At 56.8% G+C, this 20008-nt stretch overlaps 1 protein-coding gene across 2 annotated transcripts; it reads right to left on the minus strand.

Annotated features, from left to right (window-relative positions):
• Positions 1 to 5642: 5642 nt before the first annotated feature.
• On the minus strand, positions 5643 to 19682 carry FAM76A (family with sequence similarity 76 member A). 2 transcript variants are annotated; one of them, XM_068657697.1, is made up of 10 exons: positions 19549 to 19682; positions 18129 to 18193; positions 17320 to 17374; positions 16592 to 16744; positions 15857 to 16014; positions 15228 to 15314; positions 14449 to 14580; positions 10217 to 10352; positions 9648 to 9749; positions 5643 to 7245 (listed from the first exon to the last, which is right to left on the minus strand). In XM_068657697.1, exons 1-10 carry the CDS (start codon positions 19627 to 19629, stop codon positions 7159 to 7161), a joined length of 1056 nt encoding a protein of 351 aa, XP_068513798.1. In that variant the 5' UTR covers positions 19630 to 19682; the 3' UTR covers positions 5643 to 7158. The 2 variants fall into 2 exon arrangements, with proteins under 2 accessions (XP_068513798.1, XP_068513799.1); XM_068657698.1 differs by lacking the exon at positions 14449 to 14580.
• Between the last annotated feature and the right edge of the window lie 326 nt (positions 19683 to 20008).

Consider the following 20008-nt stretch of genomic DNA (forward strand, 5'->3'; position numbering starts at 1 on the left):
GCAGTAATTAGCACGGGGCTGAGCACTCGGGAGCTCAGCGGGGCTGGACGCAACCTGGGGTGCTCCCGCTCTTCACCCTGGTAACGAGCACCTGGTGCTGTGGGTGCCTGGGGGAGAGCAGGGCAGTAATAGCCCAAAAGCCATTTTTTTCCCCAAAAAAACTGCCCCGTGAGTGTCAGCTGGGAGCCTGGCCTGGGTCACCCATCATGGCAGAGCCCCCACCCCGTTACCAGCCCCAAATCTGCAGGATGGCAGCTGGGGAGGGGATGAATGTGTGGTCCCAAGGTGGGAGCCAAGAGCGCAGCCCCGGTGGCTTCTTCGAGCCCGGGCGGTGTCATTTTGGGTGGGCACACACAGCACAGCCCCGGCAGGTCTGCCCCAATTCGGGGACCAAGGGGGGGCAGAAGGAAAAGATCCCAGGGTGAGCCCCAGCACCCGGCCCTGCTCCATGAAGCTCCAGAGAGCGCCACGATGCTGCCGGGTGCCCAGCTGGGGCCACCTGAGGCCACGAGCTCTGGTTTGCTCCGAGCACATCAACCCGGAGCCGAAATCCACCCCTTGCTCTGCAGCACGGCGGGGGCTGCATCTCACCCCCCCGCCTCTGCGCCCCCCAGCAAGCTCAGGACACCAGGGGCTGCGGGCTGAGATGCGCCCGGGCACCATTGGGGCTGCAACCCTGGGGCTAGCGATGCCACCAAGCATTTCACAGAAAAACTCCCCAGCAGAAGGCACCGAGGGCTGTGCCAAGAGGACGTTCACCCAGGGCCTGGGCAGCGCCGTGCCCGGCGTGCAGGGGGGGGGCAGGAGGGGCTGCGTGCGGCCGGCTGTGCACTCGCTCGGCAGTAAGGAGCGGCACGCGATTCCCCCATCTGCTCCGCAGCCCCAGGTCAGCCGACCCCGGCCGATTAGAGGCGCGTTCCCTGCAGCCTCAGCACTTTTCCTGGCCTGTTTGCAGTGCTCCTTCCCACGTAGCAGCCGGCTCGGGCTGTCAGCAGCTTTTCCCCCCCCCCGCCTCGAGAGCAGCCTGGCAGAAGGAGGTGACCTGCCGCCACCTCTGAGCCGCGAGGGGCCGGTACCCGCAGTGCCCGGTGCTGTGTGAGCTGGCCCCAAAGATTTCTCCAGCCCCCTCCCATTGTGCACCCCTTCTATCCGCACCTCTGCGTGCTTATCCTGTAGGAAAAATGGAAAAAAAATAATACAAAACATCTAAAAATACCCCGGAGCCTATGCATTTGGTTAAACACCCCCTTCTCCTTCTAAACCAGGATGAAATTTCCCAGGTTAGAAAAGTCGGGAAACCCTCGGCAGCTTCTCTCCGCTCGCTGCCTTTCGCACCCCAGCAGGCTGCAGGAGCTCGGGGCTGTGCAGAAATCCCCTCCCCACGCTCAGGGTGATTTCGCCCAGGTTATCCCAGCTCCAGCAGCTTGCCCAGGAGGGGAGCCCAGCCCCAGGGCTGCTTCTGGAGCCGAGCATCCCTGGGATGAAGGAAGAGGAGCCAGAAGCAAACCCAGGCAGTGCCCAAGCAGGTTGCAGCTCCTCGAGACCTTTCATCCTGCAAGCCTCATCCAGGAGTGCTGGAGGTGTCGTGTTTTGCCCCAGTTTGAGCGTATTAATGCGAGGAAATAAAACGCCACGAGGGTTTTTCCTGTGCTAATTCGCACACGTGTACCTGGCTGCGCAGGGGCTCGTTAACGATATTCATTGGAAAAAGGGTGGCGAAGGAGAGGCGGCGTTTCCTCGAGGGGAAACCCAGAGCAGAACCCAAACACCCGGTTTCCAGAAAGCCCCGATGATGGGAAACATGCAACGGCTCACTAATTACTCAGGCAGCGAGAGCGCCCTAGTTAACGAGATGCTGACTGTACAGGTCTGTTGATTTAGTTCCGCGGCGCGCGGTAAGAAAGCTAAACAGGAAGGCAGGCGGATTGCTCAAGAGAAGTCACCTCAGAGCAAACAGCGAGCTGGTCTGGGGCGAGACCCTGCCTTGCCTGGCCCCCGGGACCCCGTTGGGCTGGTGTCCAGCTGGGCCAAACCCCAAGGACGAAGGGAGGCACCGCGGCACCGTGCGGGGCTCCTGGTGAACCCCTTGGTGTTCCCTCTGCGCTTCGCCCCTGGCCAGAGAGCGGTACCCCGCAGGGGAAACCCAAGCGTCTGGCCTTGATGGGATGCAGGAAGGGTGCCCGGCCTCGTTATGGGGTGTGGGGAATTTTTCTGCTGGAGGAAATGGAGCCTGGCGGCGATCGCATCGCTTGGAGCACGGCGGGGAGCTAAATTGGAGCGTGGTCCTCAGCTCCGCAGCACCACCCGCACCAGCAGGAGCTGCAGCACGAACACAATGGGAACAGTGGCTTGTACTGGTTTGTACTGGTGAAGGGCTCCTCGTGGCTCTGGAGCCTTCTCCAGCAGCAGGGGGGAGGAGGAGAGCCCCGATGTGCCGCAGCAGCGGGTCCCAAACCCCGCAGACCCTCTGGCGCTGGTGAGGGCTGGGGCTGCAGCCAAAACGCCTTTGGACTCCTGGCCCTGCCGAGATTTCCTTGGGCAGGAGGCAAAGGGCGGCCGAGCCTCCTGCACAGACACCTCTCACGGCACCATCCCAAGGCAAAGCCAAACCGTCCCCACCCTGCAGCCCCCAAACCACCCCCGAGCAGCCCCCGCTCCCTGCCCCGGCCCCTTCAGCCCGCTGCGGCCAGCGGGGCGAGCTGCCTTCCTCCCCTCCCAAACCAGGCTGGTGCTCACCTCTCCAGACCAGTTACAAAACAAATTCCTGATGCTTTGAAGGATTTTAAGATCCTTAGGTTTGTGTTTTATTTTTTTTAAGGCACTACAGCCCAAACCTGCTGCCCCTAGGGCACGCCACGTGAGCCAGCACCCCCAGCAAGCCCCAGCAATTAGGTGAGGAGGGGAAGGGAGCGCGTTTCGGGGTAATTACCGGCTGGTTCTGTCGGTTTATTTCTGCTGTGGGTTTCCTGCTGCTGCAGGTACGCGCCGTCAGGCTGCAGAACAGTTTATTCATTCACATATTAAAGCCCCAGCTCCTTGCCAAGGGGGCTGTAAGTTTGGAGAGCAGACATTTATTCAAGTAATTACTTTAAAAAAAAAAAAACAAAACACACACAGAACTAATCCTCTGGGTTAGTGGATCTCAAGAAATGCTTTGCAAGAGGTTTTCGCTGTGCCCCGAGGACCCGGCCACCTTCAGCTGCCCAGGTCAGCACTCCTGGAACTGCAGCCTTTGAGCTTCGGGACCCTCGGCACGGGGCGAGCTTTCTGCTGGAGGCAGGCGAGGGGCAGCCAAACACAAGCTCACCCGGAGCTGGTGGAGCGGGGAGCGGCACTGACCTGGAAGTCTCATTTTTGACCCCAATTTCAGGTGGCTGGGATCAGTACGTAACGCCGTTTTTAAGAGCATTCGACCGCTGTCAAAATCGTATTTTCTTACAGCTTTGAAATAGAAATGGAGTAATCACAACCCCAAATAATAAATATATATAGAGAGAGGGAGAGATCCTTCTGCAAACACTCAAACTGCTTTAGAAGCAGTGGATAAACCGCAGAGAGAAGGAAGTGTGCGCTACCAGATAAAGGCAGGAGCTGGCCATTTCTCACCCGAGCCCTGGCTGGGAATTGCACAAATCACCCGCAACCCACCCAAAATCCTCCCTGCGGCTCCGCCAGGGCGGACTCGAGGCAGCCCCTTGGGGGGGGAGAGAGAGGGTTGGGGGCTCTGAGAGCAGCCCCGGCTCTACCCACGGACTCGGGGCCGAGCCTTGGGCAAATCTGCCCTTATCTGCCTCCCTGCCCGCTGTAAACGGGGATAATTGGGCACGCTCAAGGGTATGGCAGCGAGGTTTGCGCTGCCCTCAGCAGAGATAAGGTGCCGTGCGAGCGCTCTGGCACACTGACACACTTGTGACGTTGGCACCTGTGGTAGAAGGCAGAGGAGGAGGAGGAGGAGGAGGAGGAGGAGGAAGAAGCAGACACTGCTGGGGATGCAGAACCCAGCCCAGGAAGGCTCCCAGCCACGGGGCGCACCGGAGCCGTGCTCTGCTTTTGCTCCTTCTCGCTGTGGTTGCTGCCCCCTCTGCTTTGCCAAGGCTCGCGGCTCACCCAGCGTGCTAGAGCCCAGCAAATTGGGGGAGAAACCGCCAACTCAGGTGGGAAACCACACCCGGAGAAAACAGCTGGGGGCTTCCCCAAAGAGAGGGAAAGAAGGCTGCTGTCCGGTCTCCTCTCCATCCCTGAAACTAAAACGAGCTGCATTACGTGCCAGGAAGGTGCTGGGACAAGCACACAACAGGACCCCCAGGTGCCACCCTCCAGGGCTGCTGTAATGATTCCTGGGGGTGTCAAGCCAGAGGGGAAGGGCGAGCTGAAAAGAGCGAGCCAAAACCCATCCCAGCCTCCTGCCACGAGCCCCCCGCCACACGCAGCCTCTCCCCTCCCAGGCAGGGGAAGCCAAAGAGCTTGGAGGAGTAACCAGCATTAAAAGGCTGCAGCACCCATGCAAAACCTTCGACAGAAACTATTTTTCTTCCCCGTGTTTAATGGAGAATGAGGGCGTTTGCCAGCATCAAGGAATCCCAGGCAAACGGTCACTTTCTGCGTGCAACTCAGGGCTTTGAAAAAGAGGAGTTTGAGGGGGAAAAGCCTTCGCAGGGCTCCAGCACAGCCAGCGCTTGAGTTTTCCCCCTCCCCAGTGCAGGCAGCACCCTGGGAACACACTCACAGCTGGGACAGGGCAGGAGGGGAGGCTCAGGGCTGCTCGTCCCGGGAACACCCCTCGGCAGGCTGGACCACGGCTCCCCGAGGGCCTGGGGTGCTCCCAAAGGGCAGTCAGCTTTGGTTCCCACCTTCTGCTGGAGAAGCAGGAGCTTTATGAATAAAAGCCAATCTGCTTTCCCTTCCAAACAGCCCTGAGATAAGGGGAAGGCAGAAACAGTGCCTGCTCATGCTGTTTGCACGGGTACCTGAAAGGGAAGCGCCCCGTTATCCTCTCAGCTCTTTGTTCCCCACCAGCTTTGTTTCTGCGCCCTGCCTCGCTGCGGCTGGGGAAGGAAACCCAGAGCTGCTCCGAGAGAGGCAGAGCGGTGCTGGGGAGCGGGGACGTAACCAAGGAACGCGGAGCCTAGCAACAGGCTGGGTCGGGAGGATCCGAAGATAGCAGAAGTGGGAGCCAGGCAAACAATGGCACCAGGGGCTGCAGCAGTCCTTGGAGCAGGCAGGAGCCAAGAGGGGATGAGTCAGGGCCAGGCAGAGCAGGGGGGTGGTTTTTTTTTCTTCTTTCAGGCAAATAAAAAGTGTCAGACACACACAGACGAGTTGTTTTTTTTTTTTTTTTAAACACTTTAACATTTGTCAGAGTTTTTGTACAAATCAAAGCATCCCTTTTAAAATCTCCATTATTACAAACATACAAAGGAACGATGTTATTACTACAAATTATCAGCTACTCAACTTTGTCACAATTAAAAAAAAAAAAAAAAACCTTAACAGTATATACAGGGCCTTTCTCCCTCTGTTTGTTTCTGTAGCTTGAGGGAAGCAAAAAAGCAAAGCCCCCAATTTAAAAAAAATCCCACCAATGCACCTCAGTTTCTAAAAACGTGTGAAGTATAAAATTAGGTGAGTATTTTCCTGCTGTCACACTCTGGCAAAGTGTAACAATTTTTTTTTTCCCTCACGTCAGAAGTATCTTTAGAAGAAAAAAAAAGATGTAGCAGAGTGTCTGATGCTGCAGCACGCTCCTTCCATGCCGGAAGCCAACATCAAAAAAGTGCCTTTGAGTAAAAGTCGTCTTTAGCAACAAAAAAAAAAAAGGAGAAAAAAAACCTCACATCTAGTTAAAAGCTTAATAAAAGCCCTGACAGAGCAGCCAGCCCTGCCTGGAAGGGCAGCTTTTCTCCTCGCCACCACCTACCGTCAGCGCCGCTCCACACTAAGGTCTCGTCCCCTCCACCTCCGCCCCGCAGGTCTCCAAACCCTGAGATGTTTCCTCACGCCCTGAAGTGATGCCCAGGAGCGCTCGAGCTGCTTTCCCCCGGTGCCAAGTGCTTGTTGTCCCCCCCAGGGGACGTGGGGAGCCGGGGGAGCGCCCACCCCGGGCTCTGGGGGCTCTGCTGCGGCTCTCAGCCGTTTCTGAGCGGCGCATCCCTGGTGCAGGGAACGTTCGTAGCCCTTTTATTCTGCTGGCTTTTCATCAGCAGCGAGAAATGTCCCCGGAGAGCCCCAAGAAACACTTCCTGGCTTGGGTTGCTGCCTGAGTAAGCGCTTTCCCGGAGTCAGCCTGGCCCCTGCTTCTGCATCTGGCAGGGAGAGGGGGAGAAGGGGGCGAGCGCAGGAAGCAGCCGAGCCTCGAACTCTCCTCGCGTGAAGAAATGGAGGAGGAGAGGCTCGATCCCGCCAAGCCCCAGAGGCCACCGAGTAACCAGGGCTGGGATGAGGTGGGTCTGTCTGTATCGTTAAGCTCTGGCGCCCAACCCAACGGCTAGCATAACAAAACAGGAAAACGCCAAAGCCAGCAGTCGGCTTTGCCAGGCTGACACTGGGAAAAGGAAAAAAAATTAAAAAAAAAAAAGAAGAAAAAACAAAACCGAAACCCCTCCAAGATAAATACAGAGCCCCCATTCTGGAAGCGTCTTCAGAAGGGGTGGACGAACCGTTCTGAGCAGTGGCACAGCCTCCCAGGAACGTCTGTCGGGCTGGTGATTTATCGGCTTCCTTTGGAGGAGGGCGCAGTCCCAGACCAGTCGGGCTCCCAGCGCACGCAGCTCCCGTCCCATCTGCGGGATGAGGGGCCTCACAGCAGCAGGTCTGAGCCCTGCCACAAGTCTCTAACGCAGCAGGTTCCCGGGTGCTAATAGAAAGGGGGTGGCAGTGGTAGAAACTGGTCGGGAAAACACTTTGTCCGGCCAGCAGTGCTTTGGGGAGGAGTGGGGTGGCTGGGACCTGTCCCCGCGGATCGCCACGGGGCTCAGCAGAGGTGGAAGCCAGACACACTCGAGCGTGCTGTCGAAAAGGCAACACACAGCAGGCGTTTCCGTCGAGGCTGCAGCAGTGGGAGAGTGACAACACCGAGGTTTTGGCTTCCAGCAGTCAGGCAGGCCTCCCGGACTCCTTGGCTAATGCTGGGGAAAGCTCCCAGATCGGGGGGGTTTGGTTTTACGGGGAGGTTATTGCTCCCGACTTCTCAGGCTTTTTGCCCTTCGATAGGGCAGCTGCTTGCTTCAGGAGTTCTCTGTTCTTGGCCTGGAAACACAGGGAAAACGGGTATTTAATGACAAGGATCAGCGTTAGCTCCTGGGATCCTAAAATTGCCTGGACAGAAACTGCTGTTTGGTGAGCAGGGAGGCGGATGGGGCTGTGCAGCACCTCAGCCCCACCGCCCAGACACGGCTCTTCCCATCCCTCCCCCTTGTACCCTGCTCTAACACAGCCACGGGAGGTTAATGGGGCTGTGGTGAAATCAGACATCCACAGCTCGCATTAACCAGCCACCTCGCCAAGGTCTCTGGGACCAGCTTTCAATCCTCCTCTTCCCTTCCAGCAGCCACCGCGGTCTGGCAGTGCGAGAAGCGGTGGAGAAAAGCCCTAGGGACTCAAGGCCCCGTCTTGACTCTTGTTTTAGCAAGTGGAAGGCAAACTTCTCCTAGCCTGCATCCTCACTGGTGTGCAGGGTGGAACAGCTCACTCTGTTCGGCTTTGTTTCACCCCTGGTTTCTTGAAACGCTGCCAACATTTTACCAGGACTCAGCGCTGCGCTGCCTGCACCCTGCAAGGAGCCTCCCGAACCCACCAGAGCACCCAGAGAAAGTAGCTCGGCTCTCTGGTTCAGACCAAATTAAAATCACAGCAACTTACAAACGAGGCTCTTTGGTCCCTTTTCACAAAGTCCTGAGCTCGCTCACCTCTGGCCCACACAGTGATTGATGCCATACCCGTAGGGTAAGGGGCTGAACCCGCACAAAACCAGCCACAGCCTTTCTGCGCTGGTTTGCAGTGAATGATTGGATACACAAAGGTGGTTAGAGGAATTAAAGCCTCTGCTCTGGTGCTGCGTGGGGTAAAGCAGCTTATTCTACCTCCTGGCAGGCTGGGAGAACACAGCACCCCTGCTTCCCCTCCGTGCAAAGACAAGACAAAATAACCCAGGAGCACGTTCAAAAATTGAACCATGTGAATGCTTCAAGGCACCTACAGCACACCAGGAGGATTTGAACTTTTATTTTGGCATCCGTGAGGAAAGTTTCCAGAGCCTCAGTCAGCACCAGCTGCAGGAACACATTCGGGCAGCAGAGAGGAGGAGCTCAGGGCGGTCCCACCCCGAGCACAGCACAGCGGGCAGCAGACACGCGAGCCCCTCTCCACCCAGGGTGGCTGTGGGCAAAGCTGCCGCTTCCTCTTTCCCCTCAGAACCTCAGAACTGAGCAAGTTTAAGGCTGTCGGGAGGTGCCCGGCAGCTTTTGAGGCAAGACAACCTCCTGGAACTACAGCAAAAAGCTCCCCGGGGACACACGCTGAGCCAGCAGTGCACCCCGCCTCGGGAAAGCACCGCACGCAGGGGGGGCACCTCCCTGTCAGCCCCTGGCTTCAGGAGGCAACCAAGAGGTGGAGGTTTGTGCCTGCTCCCAGCCGCACCAAGAACATCAGGTCATCCTTCCCAGGCCCAAAGCCACGAGACAGAAACAGCTCGGGGCTGAAACAGGATCACAAAAGCAGAACAGGCAGAAGGCTTTGGCTGCTGTCGGCCCCTCAACCACAAACCAAAGCGCTGCCCTGCTCCGTGGGGTGGGAGCACACCCAGCCCCCTCCGGGCAGGCTGACGTCGCTTCAGGACGTGCTTTGTGCAGGGGAGCTCGTGGGCACCAGCCTTCTGACAGCAACTGCAGCCTCCCAAACCCGTCTTCCTCTCTAATAATTAACTTGGGTGTGTGCAGCTGGAGGAGGGGCTGTTTTCTCAGCAGGAATATAAGCCTTTTGTCTTCTCCCCTCCCATTTCTCATTGCTAGGGCTTTAGATCATTATAAACCCCAGGGTAATTAAAGGGTGCAAAGTTCATTTCTAAGGCTGCCTTCTTCCCTGTAACCAGCTCCCCTTTGACCCCATCTCTTCAGCGGCTCAGAACGCGTTGGGGCTGATAGCCTGCCTGGTGTTCCCAGGGCCGTGACAAAAATCCTGCTCTCCCTGTTCCCTCCAGCTCAGGGACTTCTTTATTTGGACTACGGAGATAGAGCGCTAAGGGAACTGCCGACTGCTTCCCGATCTTTGTTCCCTTTGCTTACCGGCCACATAAATCACGTTAGGAGCTACGGGGAGCTGACAGAGGTTCTGTAACCTGGAGGAACGGGTTCAAACCCAGCGTTGGCAATAGTAAAAACAAGTCTGATGGTTCCCAGCTGGTCCACAAGGGACACAGCACGGCACTTCACAACGCAGAGGGCCTGAGCCCGAGTAGAGAGCAGCAAGAAGGATGTAAGGAGGGGTTACAGAGCACTGAGGCGTGGTGCGGGGCTGGGGCAGAGCAGAGAGGCTTGAGGACAGGGCTGAGAAGTGTTAGCAGAGCTGCCTGTGCAAAGGCTCACGGGTTGTTCTCACCAGGAGTGTCCTCAGCCACTCCTAGGTACAGCAAATTAAAACAAAAAGGCTGTCACCTGTAACTGCTCCATGACCTCCTTGTGCGTCTTCTCCATCTGGTTCATCTTTGCCCTCATCTGTGACTCCTGGTACTGCAGGTCGGCTTTCAGCTCTGTGATCTGCAGATAAAGCAGGAGTGAGCGCATGAGCTGGAGGAAGGAACGACTGCCTTCACCCCAGATGTACCCTGCCACGGGGAACGCCTCTGCAGAAGTTGTGTCAGACTACCTGAGTTTGGAAACGTGCTGGGGGAGAGCAACAGGACCCAAACTGCTCCACGGAGCTGCACAGAGAAGCAGAAGCGCCCAGTGTGCTGCTCTCATCCTGCACAGGGCAGCGGGATTTCTCTCTGCCTTGCCCCCACACGGAGGTGTCTGAAACTGGCCAGAAAATAGCCCTTTATGAAATGAGAGCCCCCCAGGTGGGTCCCAGAAGCCTCTAACTTTGGAAAGGAGGCAGCCTGGAGCCAGCCAGAAAGCCTCTTGCTGGTTGCAGCAGAAAATGCTAGACTCTGCTGGAGTGTGATCTGTGTGAACGCAGCAGCTGTCAGCGTGCTGTGGGGAGGGGAGCGAGCCAAGGGCTCTACCTTCTTCTCCTTCTCCAAAATCATCTGATCCTTCTGGTGCAGCATCTTCTTTAAGGTAGCCACCTCCTCCTTCAGCTGGGCGATGATAACGAAGTGGTCAGTGCCAGGAGAGTCCAGGGCGAGGTCCGGAGAGAAGCTGCAGCAAAGAAGAGGGCAGGACTCTCATCACGACCCCTTCTCCTCACCGAGGCAGGGGAAATCCCACAGATGGCACTCGGTGGAGAACAGAAATTATTCATGACACACTGTGGCCTCCAAACACGCAGGGTCTGGAGGTGTTACCTGGATCCCTGCCCTGGATCCCACAGAGAATTTGGGAAGCACCCGAGATGCTGGGCAACAGGGGCTCCACGGGATAACCCGAGTTGTGTCACTGCACCACCAGCAGGGGCACAGGACTGCTGGGGGTGAACAGCAGCCAGCATCTGCAGCAATCAAGCAGTAACGATCCATTTTCAGACCAAAGAGCTGAGGCCAGCAATCAGAGAGCTGGTGAAACTTTACGCAACCACTTAGGAACTCTCCTCGCTCACAGGCAGTCCTTGGATGTACAGCAAAGCTCGGCACTCAGTGTAAACAAACATTCTGGCAAGGAGGGAACATGAAAGAGACACAAATAACCCCCGAGTTAAACAAACAAAGCCAAAGGAGACACCTAGATTAAAGTCAGCCCTGTCCTCAGCGGGGAAAAGGGGAAAAAGACACGCTGGACTTCAGTATTTCGATTCCACCATGACACAGCAATGTAGGAAGAAGCTTTGTTACTGCTTCAGAGCAGGAAGGGCTCTTCAGGAAGACAGACAAACAGCCGAGGGCATTGCTCATCAGCCAGCTACTCCGACCTTAAGCAATCAGCTGAGAACGTATCCGGACATCAGCCACCCTCCTGTGGAGGTAATCCACGCATCTTCCTCCAAGACACCCAGGATCTGGGCAGCCTCCCCCAGTGTCACACTCCAGCAGATCACAAGATATGATAAGCTGCAGCCACAGGCCCAGGGAGCTCACCTGATCTCTGCCTGCCTTCTGTTCCTCACCGCTGTAATGCTAAGCTTGATTTTTATCTCTCGGTGCTAAAAGGGCAGCACACTCCCAGCCACACACCTCTGAAATGGCTGTATAAAAATTTAACGGTAATAAAAAAAAAAAAAAAAAGGCAACAAAGCTTCACCTAGAAGATAACGGCCAGACTCGAAGTTATCAGCCAGCGCTGCTGCCATAAAGATAAACAGCCAGGGTTACCTGAATTCGGGCATTTTTTGAAAGCCTCCCGAGTAGGCCAGCACACGTCCCGAAGCTTAGAGGCAGCTCTAAAGCTGGGAGGTGCAGTGGATGGGGCAGGCAGGGTGTGGAGCCAAACAAAGCTCCCCCAGGCATGCCGCCACCCCCGAGCCCTGGCCGGAGAGCTCTGGCTGCTCACCTCACACAGGGGGCTCCTCCAGAGCCTGGAAAGAATCCATCTGCTAATTAAAAGCACAGCCCTGGAGGGCAAGGACGTGGCAGCAGATGGGGATCTACAGAGGGAAGCTGGAGAAGGGGCAGCTTCACAGCCCTGCAAGCCACAGGACAGCCCTGCGGCAGTGGGAGGGAAAGCTTGGCAAAGGAAAAGTCAGAGCACAGGGGAAGCGCTGTGCATGTTTGCAGCACGCTGCCAGAAAAGCCACCCCAAATCACAGCAGGTCCCCGGGGACACGGGGTTTAGCACTGGCTCCTCTCACTGGGCAGCCCGCAGGCACAGAAGAGGTTCAAACACGTGTGCTGGAGGAGAGCAGCTCCATTTTCAAGCTGTTCCCGAGCACAATTTCCCCAAAGTGGAGGCTCTGCAGCGTGCTGGTGGGTGCTCAGCACCTCGCTGGTGCTAGCAGTAGCTTCAGTTTCCCACTCAGCGCAAATATGCTGGGGAGGAGAGAAGGGAAGGAGGGGGAAAAAAAAAAGCAGCCTCCACACAGGAAAAAAAAATGAAAAATCAAGTCTTCCTCACTGATTTCTACCGGTTAAAACAAAGTCTGGCGTGCACCGCTGCCTTGCCCAGGCAGGCTGCCCTCCTGCTGTGTCCTGGGGTGAGGAGCAGAGCAGGGAGATGCTCGGTTTCCCCGAGCAGGAATCATCAGCTCCCTGGCAGCTCCCGTCGCGAGCAGCCAGGAGGCGAGCGCGGCCCTGCCACCCAGCGGGGAGAAGGGACAGGAGGGCCACCAGCCCTCCGCCGAGCGGCACGGGGCTGGAACCAGAGCTTCGGGGCCTCCACGGATCCTCCTGCCGAGGACGTGGAGCACAGGCAGGTTTTCTGTTGCCCAGCTGCTGCAAAATCCACCCTCAAAAGCATCAGTGGGCAAATTAACGAAGCTTTCTCTTCTTCTCCCTTTTTTTTTAAAGGGTTTCAAGTCAGTAATGAAAGCTTTCTCTGTCTTTAACTCCACATTAAGGAAGCCTGAGGCTCCAAAATTAGAAGGAAAAGTGACAGATGCTCGTCGTTCCTTCAGCAGATTAAGAATAAAAACCAGCAACCAAAGCAAACCAGCAGCACCCAACACGTCCCCACGGGTGAGATCCGTCCCAAGGGGCTGTGCCCCCGGCCGGGGAGGTGTGGGCTCTGTGAGTCCCAGCAGCCTCAAATTCATCCCACAATTAAGGGACCTGATGAGCTACCACTGCTTGCAGTGGAGACAGAAAAAAAAATGAGCTCTTCCACAGACACCTGCCTCTCCAGAGAGTGGAACAGAAACTAAAATGCCTGCCCTGAACTCAACACCTGTTAAAGGACTGAAATCAGGCAAAAGAAAAGCCAAGCTTAGAGTTTGCTGTTTATGTCAGGCTGCTGTTAACAGGCACAAAGCAGGCTGAGCTTACAGCAAAAACACTCTGTTCCCAAAAATCCATCCAAACGCACCGAGCTCCCACTTCCCCTATCGCCAGCAAAAGCAAGAGCAGTTCAGCCCAAATCCTAGTGCTTGCAGCAGGAGCCGGGACATTTCCATGCTACCAAGAACATTTTTACTCAACGCAGCCCTGGCAGAAGGGGGTGAGGAGGCCCAGGCCCCGCTGGGGCACAGCAGAGCCCAGGGCTGAGGGGTGCTGGCAGGAGAGCGGGGTTTGTGGGGCACGGGGTGCTGCAAGCTGTGCTGGAGTCACTGCTGTTACCCCCTCTCGGAGCTCCCCCAGCGAGGAGGAGCCCCTCGGGTACCACCCTGCTGCCAAAAACCCTCGTGCCCCACCACAGGGCCTGACCCAGGCTGATTCTGGGGTGCCTTGAAGGAAACGGTGCAAGAGGGGAGGCTTTTAAGGGGGGTTCCTCCTCAGCAGCTCCACAATCACACTTAATGAAGCACCATTATCATTCCGCTCAGGAAACGCAGCCCCGTGTCTATTTAAGGCAGCTGCAGCTCGCCTGCTCCACAGCACGTTGCTGGAGCCCTTCAGGAGCTGCTAAAATTGCACTCGGTTCGTTACTGGGACTCATCAAGAGCCTGTGGCAGAGACCACAGCCTTGGCAGGAGCCGGACTGACACATCTGACGTGAGAGCAAACAGAAATAAAGGCATCTGATTCCTCCTGCTTTGCAAGCAAATGGCTAGCAACGAGACTTTTTGCTTCTTGGGGAGGTTCACACCAGCAGTGGTGCTACAAGGGGTTGATGAATCTCACCCAGGCTTTAACGAACAGATAAAAGCACCTAGAACCATCTGCAGCCCAGGGAGCAGGGGCAAAACGGGGCTCCAGAGGGAAAGCAGCGCTGATGGGCAGAGATCTGGTGCAGAGACCGGTCTCCAGGCTCTCCTCCAGCTCCCCCAGCATTACGGGCAGCCGGATGACTCCTCCACAAACTGTGCTCAGCTCCCAAGCCACAGTCAGCCCTTAATTTCTTCCCGTTTTCATAGAAAATATGGTTCTGGCACCAAGCGGTCTTGTAGACCACTTTGTGGGAATCACTGCCCTATAAAATTGCTGAAATCCTCTTCCCCATACCAGCATTTCATCTCTAAACACTGCCCAGAGGTTAACGGTATCTACAGGAGAGGTGGTGTGATCTTGAAGAGACCTTCAAGGCAGGCAGGCGGCAATTAATTACCCGGTGCTCTAATGAACCCTTTGGCACTAAAAAGCCTACGCTCTGGTCCACGCTCCCAATTCTCTGCTGTTTGGAAGGAGATCCATCGAGAGGGGCAGCTTCCAGGTCTGAGACACTTCCCGGGGAGGGAGGGCAACAGGGGGGAGAAAACAAGAGGTGATCTCACTTCAGGATGTCAGTGCCTTGAGAAACAGGACAATGGTGGGCACCGAGACTCGGGTGGGAAGCAGCCCCCTGCGCCAACGTGGACGGGGCACTCTGGATAGGGGGACAAAGCATCTCGGGAGAGGAAGGAACGCTGAGAATCAGAGAGGAAAGGGAGGAATGAAAATATGCATGTACAAAACCATCAGAAAATAAAAAAAAAATCCATCTCAATCTCCTGTTTCTGCTAGCGACTCCCGTTGTGCTGCGCACGCAGCCAGCGTAATCCAGCACAAACTGTGGCAGCAGAATGGGACCAGCTGCGTCGAGCAAAGCTGTCTGATTGCTTGGCCCTCCCCCCGAAGGCAGGAGGGGAAACGGGAGGTGGGTTTTGATCCTCTCCTCCGAGGCCATCTCCCCGCAGAGCAGTCTGACAGCCCAGAAAGCACAAAAACTGCACAACTCGGCAGCATAGCCGGCAGCCACCCCTTCCCTGTAGCTGCAGGGAGGGGATAAAGCTGAGCTGGCTGCAGTTTTTGTGACTCTGGTGAGCTCAGCCAATGAGCAGCTCCTGTTCTAGCAGGCACAGGTACCCCGCATTCCTTTCTTTTTGCAGTCTGTGTCTAAAGGCCAAGTCACGCTGCCCTGCTGGGTTCTGGGAAGCTGCTCACGCAGCCCCTTTAGGTCCCAGAGCCCCAGATCCCTGCTCTAGCATAAAGCTTCCTGCTGCCCGCACACCACTCTCCTATGTGAACCTTCGCCAGACCGCCCACCCACAATTTCCCCATGTAGCAGGCTCACCTGTCACCATTGGCAGATATGGCATCAAACTTGGCTTTCTTCTTTGGGATTTCGTTCTGAATAGAAGAGGTGGATAAGGTTTTCTGGCTAGAAAAACAAGGAAATCGTATGTCAGAACCTGAATGATTTGCAGTCAAAGAGAGAGGAGCAGCTAAATATTCCCACCCACTTTGAGCCTATTAAGACAAGGTTTCCTAGCACAAGAACGAACAATAAGAAATCATTCCTTGAAGAGCAGCTGGAGACTAAAAATAAACAGAAAACAACGCGTCAGCCAGATCAGTAGGTAGGTGAGGAACTCATGCTTAAAATCTGCATTTCAATCAAGTTTTACAAACGCAATTTCGCTTTAATTGTACACAGGTTCAGCAAGTCGAATCGCTAAGCAGCACCGGCAGACTACAAGCCTACACCAGAACAACGGTGCTTGCAAAGCAGCGATGCCTGACTCGCCAGATTCCCCCAAACAACAGAAAACTGCCCAAACCCATCACTGTTCTGTGGTCCCGAGGCCAAGGCACTGCTTCCAATAACTTCAGGAAGGGCAGCAAGGCGTGAGGAGCAGCCAGGAATCCTCCTTGCTCACCTCGGAGCAAGCCCAGCCCGCCAGAAGGGCGCGTGCAGGTTACCTGTTGTAATGGCTGCCGCTGCTGAGCCTGCTGTACTGCTCCTTCTCTTGCAGGCTGGCTCGGGACGAGCTGCTGAGGTGTTTGCACTGCTCTTTGGTCTTCTGTAGGACCCGTTTATAGGACAGTGTGCATAACCAGCAGAGCAGCTTTCCGTCCACCTGGAGGGCACGAAAGGGAGACAGTTTTGTCTTGCTTCCTGCCCGCAAACGAAGCACAGCGAAGACAAGAAGCACCTTAGGGCTTTAAGATCACAAACAAGCAGCGACTCAAAAAGGATCCCTCGGGAGCCTAGGAAGGGTAAGAAGTGCATTTGGCACGGCTGGTGCGATGCAGGCAGCACTCAGTAACAGCACTTCTGCTAACTCCAGTCCCTGTCAGGCTTTGCTTACAGGCTGAAAGGCATCACCCGTCCATCAGGGTAGGCAAATGGCACCGACACCGTTCCCCACCCCTCTCCCCCAGCAGGCACCTCACGTTTCACTCAGAGGCCCCTTCTCCTTTGCCCCCTCACCTACCCTCTGGCCAAATTCAAGACATCCTCCCCAGCACACCTGGCAAAGGAGCAGGGGGACCCAAAGGTTAAAAAGCTCCCAAATCAGCTCCCACAGCAAAGCCCGGCTCCAGAAACTATTTCCCAATCAAGAGACTTCAGAAAAGCCAGGCAACAGGTGACGGGGCAGGCAGTCGCCGCCAGCAGCCTCGTTACCTCCTCAGGCCCCTTTGAGGGGTACTGACCTTCTTCCTGTCATCCTTCCTGTCAAACGCACACTGCTGCTTGCACTGCTCGCAGGAGTGCGGCGGCCCGTACTTCTTCTCGGAGTTGGTGCAGCGCTGGCACTTGTTTCCGATGAACGCTGCGATGATGTTGCAGTACTGGCAGGGCTTGGGCTTTAAGGAACGAGACCAACAAATATTGTAGTGCCTCCTAACGACATTAACACTCTGCTCCTTCCCCTTTCTCCCCAGGGCTTCAGAATGTTTATTTCCCCGTACCAATCTAGCTATAATGTCGATCCAGGAGACGTAACTGCATTTGGGCCCCTGGTCTCTAGCTAATTGTGTTTAGCTGCGACACCTCGACCGTTTATGAAGCGCTAGGAAATCTCCAGCAATATTTATCACCAAAATAGAAACAATCAAAATCTCTGCTTCAGCTTTCAGAAAAGCAGGAAAACGGATTTATCCCTGCTTCCTGCAGCAGTCTCAGTTTGTACGGCCGTGTTCTTGTTTCTATTGGATCTCCAAGAGTTCATTTCCTGGCCTAAAATGATGCAGAGCTGCTCTTTTCCATACTAACAGAAGAGAAAGGTAAAAGCTTCACGCTTGAGGGACCTGCGAGTTATTGATCAGTCATGCTATTATGACAGAGCCAGCCCATAAACTGCTCTGGGATCCAGCAGGATAAAGACAAGAAAGATGAAAGGACAAGAAGAGGCTGGGGCGAACGGGCCCCGCTCACTTACTGTGCCATAGAGCTTCACGTTCTGAGCACACTTCTTGCATATCGTGTTGGTTTTGCTGGGAAGAAGTAAAGAAGAATCATTTTATTAACACCTCCCCCAAGAACACCAAACCTCCGCGGTCGGGATCCCCCCGCAGGCTCCCTCTCCAGTGACGAGACCGCATTCATCTGCACCGGGGACTTCGATATCAAAGCGCGCTTCCCATCCCCATCTGGTCGGGGCTAATTTGGCCAAAAGTGGCATTACGGGGAGGTATCTTTTAATTAAGGCATCCCCAGATGATGCCAGTTTTTTGTCCTTACAAACACAGGCGTCTGATTGCCGGCTAATTGGTGACAGGCGTGATTCAGCAGCGGCAGCCTCACTCCTGGAGGTCTGCGCTCAGCTACGAGGTGAGGGCAGGTCAGCACAGAGCTGATTTGTCCCCACACCACGTCCACACGCTTTGTGCTCACCCCATCCTGGCTTTCCCTATCCTTCCGCTGTAACTTGTGAAAACGCACAAGGGCAGAAGCACAGGAAGCGTATTAAGGAATAATTTGGGGTAGCAGGAATCAGGTAGGAGAAAACTCACGGGCAGGTGTGCCCAGAGCCCTCAGCGGGTGATGCAGCTGAGCAGTGACCGAAATAAATACCCAGGGGAGAGGAAGAGATCCAAGGGCACTGCGTGGGCACAGGGACTCGCCCAACAGACTCGTGAAGACGACCAAAGGTCTCCCACGCCTCCCAGAGCAACGGCGGGGCTCAGTCAGAGGCGTGCAAACACCACGGCTCCGTTGTAGGGCCGACCTCGGGGCGGGCACGCTTACCTCTCCTGCTGGAACTCGGTCCTGCAGTAGGTGCACTTGACGATGGGGTGCGCGATGCGGCACTCCTGCCCCGAGAGAAGCGGAGGGTGAGGGGCAGCGGCGCCATTCCCCAAAGCCCAGCTCCCCTCGGGGCCTCCCCCCCACCTCAGGCACTTGTCAAACCCCAAACGTTTCCTCCCCACGGGGCCGGGAGCAGGGTGACAGGCACAGAGTGTGGCACGGGAGATCCCTGAGTAAACCCAGCCTGACCCCCAGGGCTCTCCCCATACCTCGGGACCCCCCAGATGCCCCAAATACTCCCCTAACATCCCCCTAACGGCTTCGTGGCACCCTCCTCAACCCTCCAGGGACCCCAGAACGCCCCTGAACAGCCTTCAAAGCCCTCATGTCCCCCTGAGGAGTGGCCCCCAACCCCCCAAACGCCCAGGTTCCCCCATTTGCCCCTTCACCCCCAGCCCCCCCAAACCTTAGGGTCTCCCAAATGCTCCCAGCCCCCCCCCAACAGCCCCCAGTCCCCCCCAGTGCTCTCCATTTGCTCCCAGCCCCCCTTACACACAGCTCCTTGGTGAGCCCCAAAAGCACCCCCGCCAAGGCCCCAGACACCCCCAAGTCCCCTCAGCAGCTCCCTCAGCTCCCCCAAGTGTCCCCTGGCCCCAAATCCCCCCCAGCAGCCCTGCCTCACGCAGCCCCTGACTTCCCTTCAGAGCCCCCCCTTTCCCTCAGAGAACCACCACCTTTACCTCAGAGCCCCCCCCTTTCCCTTAAGATCCCCTTATTCCCTCAGAGGACCCTCAATTTTCCCTCAGAGCCCCCCCTTTCCCTCAGAGTCCCCCCCCTTCCCCTCAGAGCCCCCCCTTTCTTGACAGCTCCCTCTGTCCCTCAGAGACCTCCTTCAAAGCCCCCCCTTTCCCTCAGAAACCCCCCCAATTTCCCTCTCAGCCCCCCCTTTCCCTCAGGACCCCCCCCATTCCCTCACAGCCCCCGATTCCCTCAGAGGCCTCCTTCAAAGCCCCCCCTTTCCCTCAGAAACCCCCCCAATTTCCCTCTCAGCCCCCCCTTTCCCTCAGAAACCCTCCCTTTACCTCAGAGCCCCCCCCATTTCCCTCAAAGTCCCCCCTTTTCCTCAGGAACCCCCCCGTTTCCCCTCAGGACCCCCCCTTTTCCCTCATAACCTCCCTTTTCCCTCACAGGCCTCCCTCACAGCCCCCCCTTTCCCTCAGAAACCCCCTAATTTCCCTCTCAGCCCCCCCTTTTCCCTCATGACCCCCCAACTTCCCCCAGAGCCCCTCCCTTTCCCCTCAGGACCCCCCAACTCCCCTCTCAGCTCCCCCTTTCCCCTCACAGCCCCCCCTTTCCCCTCTCAGCCCCCCCTTTCCCCTCAGAAACCCCCCCTTTCCCCTCCCAGCCCCCTTCCCCGCACCTTGCAGAGCTGCTGGCCCTGGCTGAGCGCCTCGAAGGGGAAGCGCTGGTGGCACTTGGTGCAGGCGTACAGCGCCGCCATCCCGCCGCCGCCGCTGACAGGCGCAGCCCGGCCCCGCCGCGCCCGCCCGCCCCCCTCTACCTCCGCCCCGCCCCCTCCTCCCCGTTCCTCCCCTCCCATTGGCCGCTTCCCCCGCCGCTCAACCCAGCCGCCGCTCCTCATTGGTCTCCGCGCGCGTCGCCCCGCCCTTTCCCCCCCTTCCTCAGTGAGCGTTGTTGCCGGGAGGGGGGGCGCTGACGTCACAGGGGGCGCGCGGCGGTGATGCAACGGCCCCGCGCGTGACGCTGGGGGGGGGGCGGGGAAGTCTCGCGAGAACGGGACGGGAGGGGAGGGGAGGGGAGGGGAGGGGAGGGGAGGGGAAGGCGGAAGTGGGGGTGGTGGGGAAGGGCCAAGGCCAAGG

This window comes from Anas acuta, chromosome 21, assembly GCF_963932015.1.
Source record: "Anas acuta chromosome 21, bAnaAcu1.1, whole genome shotgun sequence".
Lineage (NCBI taxonomy): Eukaryota > Metazoa > Chordata > Aves > Anseriformes > Anatidae > Anas > Anas acuta.

What these genes read in the sequence shown, in the direction of transcription:
- FAM76A (XM_068657697.1), bottom strand. Translation starts at nt 19,629, where the DNA reads ATGGCGGCGCTGTACGCCTGCACCAAGTGCCACCAGCGCTTCCCCTTC. An exon ending in AGCGGCAGCCATTACAACAG is followed by an intron (nt 15,315 to 15,856) that starts GTAACCTGCACG and finishes TTGTTTTTCTAG; the next exon opens with CCAGAAAACCTTATCCACCT. An exon ending in CAAGGCACTGACATCCTGAA is followed by an intron (nt 10,353 to 14,448) that starts GTGAGATCACCT and finishes TCTTTGCTGCAG; the next exon opens with CTTCTCTCCGGACCTCGCCC.